Source organism: Pinus tabuliformis, chromosome 9, assembly GCF_031772625.1.
Source record: "Pinus tabuliformis cultivar Carrire ecotype Pingquan chromosome 9, CPIR1, whole genome shotgun sequence".
Taxonomy (NCBI): domain Eukaryota; kingdom Viridiplantae; phylum Streptophyta; class Pinopsida; order Pinales; family Pinaceae; genus Pinus; species Pinus tabuliformis.
Window position 1 is genome coordinate 922146525 of NC_142307.1, and position 4729 is coordinate 922151253.

General features: G+C 42.7%; 1 protein-coding gene across 1 annotated transcript; it reads left to right on the forward strand.

Annotated features, from left to right (window-relative positions):
- Nucleotides 1–3067: 3067 nt before the first annotated feature.
- On the forward strand, nucleotides 3068–3664 carry LOC149151757 (uncharacterized). Its single transcript, XM_089443252.1, has one exon. It carries the CDS (start codon nucleotides 3068–3070, stop codon nucleotides 3662–3664), a length of 597 nt encoding a protein of 198 aa, XP_089299378.1.
- The last annotated feature ends 1065 nt before the right edge of the window (nucleotides 3665–4729 follow it).

Below are 4729 nucleotides of genomic sequence, written 5' to 3' on the forward strand. Positions count from 1 at the left end.
TAGACATCCCTCCAAGCAATGATCTATGAAGCAATGATCTTACCATGCCAAGGATCAGATCACTGGCCAATAAAACTTGAAATTGCCATGAACAATCAAAACCAGCACAAACCTTTCAGGTTTGAAGCCTTCTGGCTAAGAGATCCAACACTCATAGAAAAGATGGAAACCTGGTGGTAGAATAGTGAAGTAGAAATTCAAGGTAAGAATAAGATGCACACACTCCAATTGAGACTCAAGGAGCTGAAAAGCAAACTTAAGACTTGGAACAAAGAAGAATTCGGCAACATCCATAAAGACAAGGAACAACTCCAAATAGCAATGAAAAGGATACAACAAAAAATAATAGAAGAAGGAAGAACAGAGGAGCTTGCGCAGGAAGAAGGAGAGGTGCTAATTAGACTGGAGGAAAGAAGAAAGCAGGAGGAAATCCTATGGCGACAAAAGTCAAGAGTTCAGTGGTTAAAAGAGGGAGAACGGAATAAAAAATTCTTCCATCGAGCGATGCAGCAACACAGGCAGCAGAACCAAATTTTCTCCCTCAAAAATAAACAAGGTAACAGGGTAATCTAGAAAGAGGAAATGGAAAATCTCCTAATCCAACATTTCAAGGGCATACTGATAGAGCCGCAAAGTAACAGAGATGAGGAGATAGCAAAGATAAGACAATACATCCCAAAAAAGGTAAACAGGGATCAAAACCTGGCTCTTCTAAGGGTAATTACCGAGAATGAGGTCGAGGAAGTAGTCAAGTCAATGGCTAAAAATAAAGCCCCTGGCCCGGATGGTTTTACAGCAGAATTCTTTCAAGCAACTTGGAGTTTCATGAAAAAAGATATTGTTAACGCAGTAGAAGAATCAAGAAGCCATAAAAGAATGCACCCCGCATGGAATGCTACCTTTCTGGCATTAATACCAAAAGTAGATCAGGCTGAAGAACCCCATAGCTTCAAACCAATAGCTCTTTGCAATGTAATCTATAAAATTCTGGCCACCATAATGGTAAAAAGATTACAACCTCTACTCCCAGAATTGATAGCAAAAGAACAAACAGGGTTTGTGAAAGGGAGACAGATTGTGGATGGGATTGTAGTTGCACAAGAGGTGATCCACTCCCTAAAGAAGACGGGAAATAAAGGAATGATGGTTAAACTTGACTTAGCAAAGGCCTATGATAAACTCAATTGGAAATCTACAAGAAATCCTAGAAGCCTATGGATTTGACAATTGATGGATAGCATGGATAATGTCCATGATATCCACACTAAGTATGTCAATCCTGCTTAACGGGACCCCTACTGACACCTTTAAGCCATCCCGTGGCCTAAGACAGGGAGACCCTCTCTCACCGTTCTTGTTCATTTTAGCAGCGGACGGTTTAGGTTATTTAATCAACGCCAGAGTAAGCAGAGGAGAGTTCAAAGGGCTAAGATTATGGGGGGATGACTTAACTATTACACATCAGCAATTTGTGGATGATTTAATGATGTATAGCCAAGAAAACCTCAAGGAAGCCAAAAAACTAGGGGAGATCCTATCAGAATTTACAAAAGCTTCAGGAACAAAGGTGAATAAAGAGAAAACTAAAATCTTCTTCTTCAACATGCCAAGAGTGAGCCAAGCCTTCTTGGTAAAAACAATGGGGTTCAAAATTGGGCAGTTTCCAACAAAATACTTAGGAGTACAACTGAGTGATCAGCAGTACAAAGTGGTGAATTGGCAAGGTTTGATAAGGAAAATTCAAAAAAGAATGGACAATTGGACATTTAGAACGCTTAATACACTGAGCCGCCTCATGCTTCTGAAATCAATCCTTCAAGCTATGCCAGTCTATTAGATGGCCAGTCAAGCGATCCCTAAGACCATATGCCAAAAAATGGTGCAAATCTTCAAAAAATTTCTGTGGCAAGGGGCAAACAAATCAAAAAAATGGGCTCTACTTTCATGGACATGGTTAAGCAGGTCTGTCTCAGAGGGAGGTCTAGGACTAAGAGACCCTTATGTTTTAAACCAAGTCATGGGGACAAAATTATGGTGGAGATGGATTCAAGGAGGGAATGACCTATGGAAAAAGCTATGGGAACAGAAATATGAAATAGCAAGGATGCCAGAAGGTAAACTCCAAACCCTCTCAGAAAGGAAAGGCTCAGCGATTTGGAACCTGGCAAGTATGAATAGAGCCCTGATAAGAGACAACAACTTCTGGGAAATTCGTGAGGGAGACAAAGCAGATTTTTGGCAGGAAGCATGGCAACAAAGAGGAACCCTGATTCAAGAACCCCAGCTACACGAAATCCAATAGTACACAACCCAAATAGTGGAAGACACAGTAAGAAACTATTGGGTAGCTGAACAAAATAGTTATTGGAGAAAATGGAAGATGAAGAGTGAATGGCCAGAAGCCCCAGAAACTGATCAATGGACAACCTATTAAAAAGAATTGGCAACCAAGAAAATAGCAATTAAAGGACCAGATATAATAAGATGAGGCAAATGCATAAAAGGCATGTTCACAATCTTAGAAGGCTACCACATAAAAACAGGAGGAGCTGGAAACCCAGACATAAAAAAATGGAAAATAATTTAGCAGTTAAAAACCTGGCCAAAAGTGGCATTTTTTACCTGTTCAGTGCTACATGGGAGAGCCTTGACTTGGGATCAATTAAGAAGGAGAGGGACGCATGGGCCTTCACGATGTGCATTATGCCAAAATCAAGAAGAAACCATGGAGCACGTCGTAAATTCCTGCAGTGTAAGTAATAACATGTGGCAAAATCACCAACAACTTTTTGAGATTACAGAAAGAAATTTAGGGAGCATCAAAATAACAATAGAGCAATGGAGCAGCAAGCCATACCGCAACACAATCCTAAACCATGCTTGGAACCTGTCAATCGGGTTTCTCCTGTGGAACCTTTGGAAAGCACGAAACAGGGTAATATTCAGCGAAGAAAAAAAAGACAAAGGGGAAATCTGGAACCAAATCATGAAAAATATAAGAGAAACAATCATCTTGGGAAACTGGAAAGAGGAAGACTGGAAGACGGAAGGAACGAAAACCAACATCATGAACCGACTGGAAATCAAAGCAAAAAACTCAAGCAGCATAGGGAAGGAACATGATGCAGGCAAGGCAAGAGCCGAAGAAAGATACAGGAACCCTCCACAAGGATTCATAAAACTAAACTTCGATGGGGCAGCCAAAGGCAACCCAAGGGAGGTAGGTATTGGAGGGATATTCAGAGACGAGGAAGGAAAGATCAAATGGGCATATGCAATGGATTATGACATTGCCACAAACAATGAAGCAGAATACCACGCACTAAATAGGGGACTAGAGATAGCGATACGAGAAGGGTACCAAAGACTGCAGATAGAAGGTGATTCCAGGCTGGTCATAAAAACCATAAAACAACTACAGCAGGGAACTTCAGCGGAAAAACTATGCAAAATCTGGAGGACGGCATGGGTAATAGCCGACATTGAAAAGAAACTTCAACGGCTGGCATACACCATATCCTCCCACGTGAAAAGGAAAGGAAATGCACCGATGGACCTCCTTGCGAACTGGGGATGCCGAAACAGAGAGAAACAGTTAGACGCGGGAGAAGCAGAGCTTAGCCAGAATGAGGAAATGAACCAAATGACACAAGCATCAAAGTAGATAGGCAACATCTAGAGAATTTGGGTGACGCTGATGGGAGGGTAGAAGGACGAGGGCAGGTGCAGGTAGGTCAGCACAGATCACCCACGGAACAACAAAGGATGGAAGAAAGGACAGAGAGGACTTGGATGACGGAAGAGGGAAGAGAAAGGACTGACCTGAGAAGTGTAGGGGCAGAAATGGAAAGGGGTGGGAGAAGGGAGAACAGGACAACAAGACCGAGAAGGGACAGCAAGGGGATGCCAGATGGAAATGCGGAGTCAACAAATGGACGGCAAGAGCAGCGGGGAGAAGAAAAACATTAATGAAGCACATAGGACAAGACATTTGGGAAACATCCCAAGGAAAGTGGGATGGAAAGCGAGCCAAGGATGGACGGAAATGGGGACAGCTAGAGGTAACGTTAAGACAGGGGAAAATTAAAAGAGCAGAGTATGAAGGAAACCATGAATTTTGCATGTGGACATAAAAGAAGGTGATGAGCGAGAATGCATAGACTGCAAATGACAGCTGCAGAAGATAGAACAATGCAACTAGGTTGACAGGTATGTTAAATTTCCTTTCCCATCCTTGGAAAAAAGATATATTATGAAGTATAGAGTAGGCATGAAGGTAGATAGGGATGATCTTCATCATCTCAGATTCAATTACAGAGTTAGGGTAGTTTGGGATAGGGAAGATCCCCTGGAATCCATGGCTGGGAAGGGCGGGTATAAAAGTAAGGAGAAGAGAAGAAAGGAAATGAAGGACCCATCCACCCATGTCTGCTGTAACAGATCTGGAGTCCCGGGCATCTTAAACCCTGAGCCTCCACCTATTGAGGTGCACCCTGTCAGGAGGGAAAGGAAAACCTGGAAAAAACGAGAGCGGAACCAGGAGCATCTCATAGGGAAAAGAGAAACTGAAGAAAATCGGGAGGGTGACTCTGGACCAAAGGAATCCAAACTGGGGATAGGGATAGGCAAGCCTAGGAGAGATAGGAGTGGCCTTGAAAGAAAGGCGGATCACTCGTCTTAGAAAAAGTATGCTAACTCCCATAGCGCAACTCTAAGTGCTGGAGGCTCG

What these genes read in the sequence shown, in the direction of transcription:
- LOC149151757 (XM_089443252.1), top strand. Translation starts at nt 3,068, where the DNA reads ATGAACCGACTGGAAATCAAAGCAAAAAACTCAAGCAGCATAGGGAAG.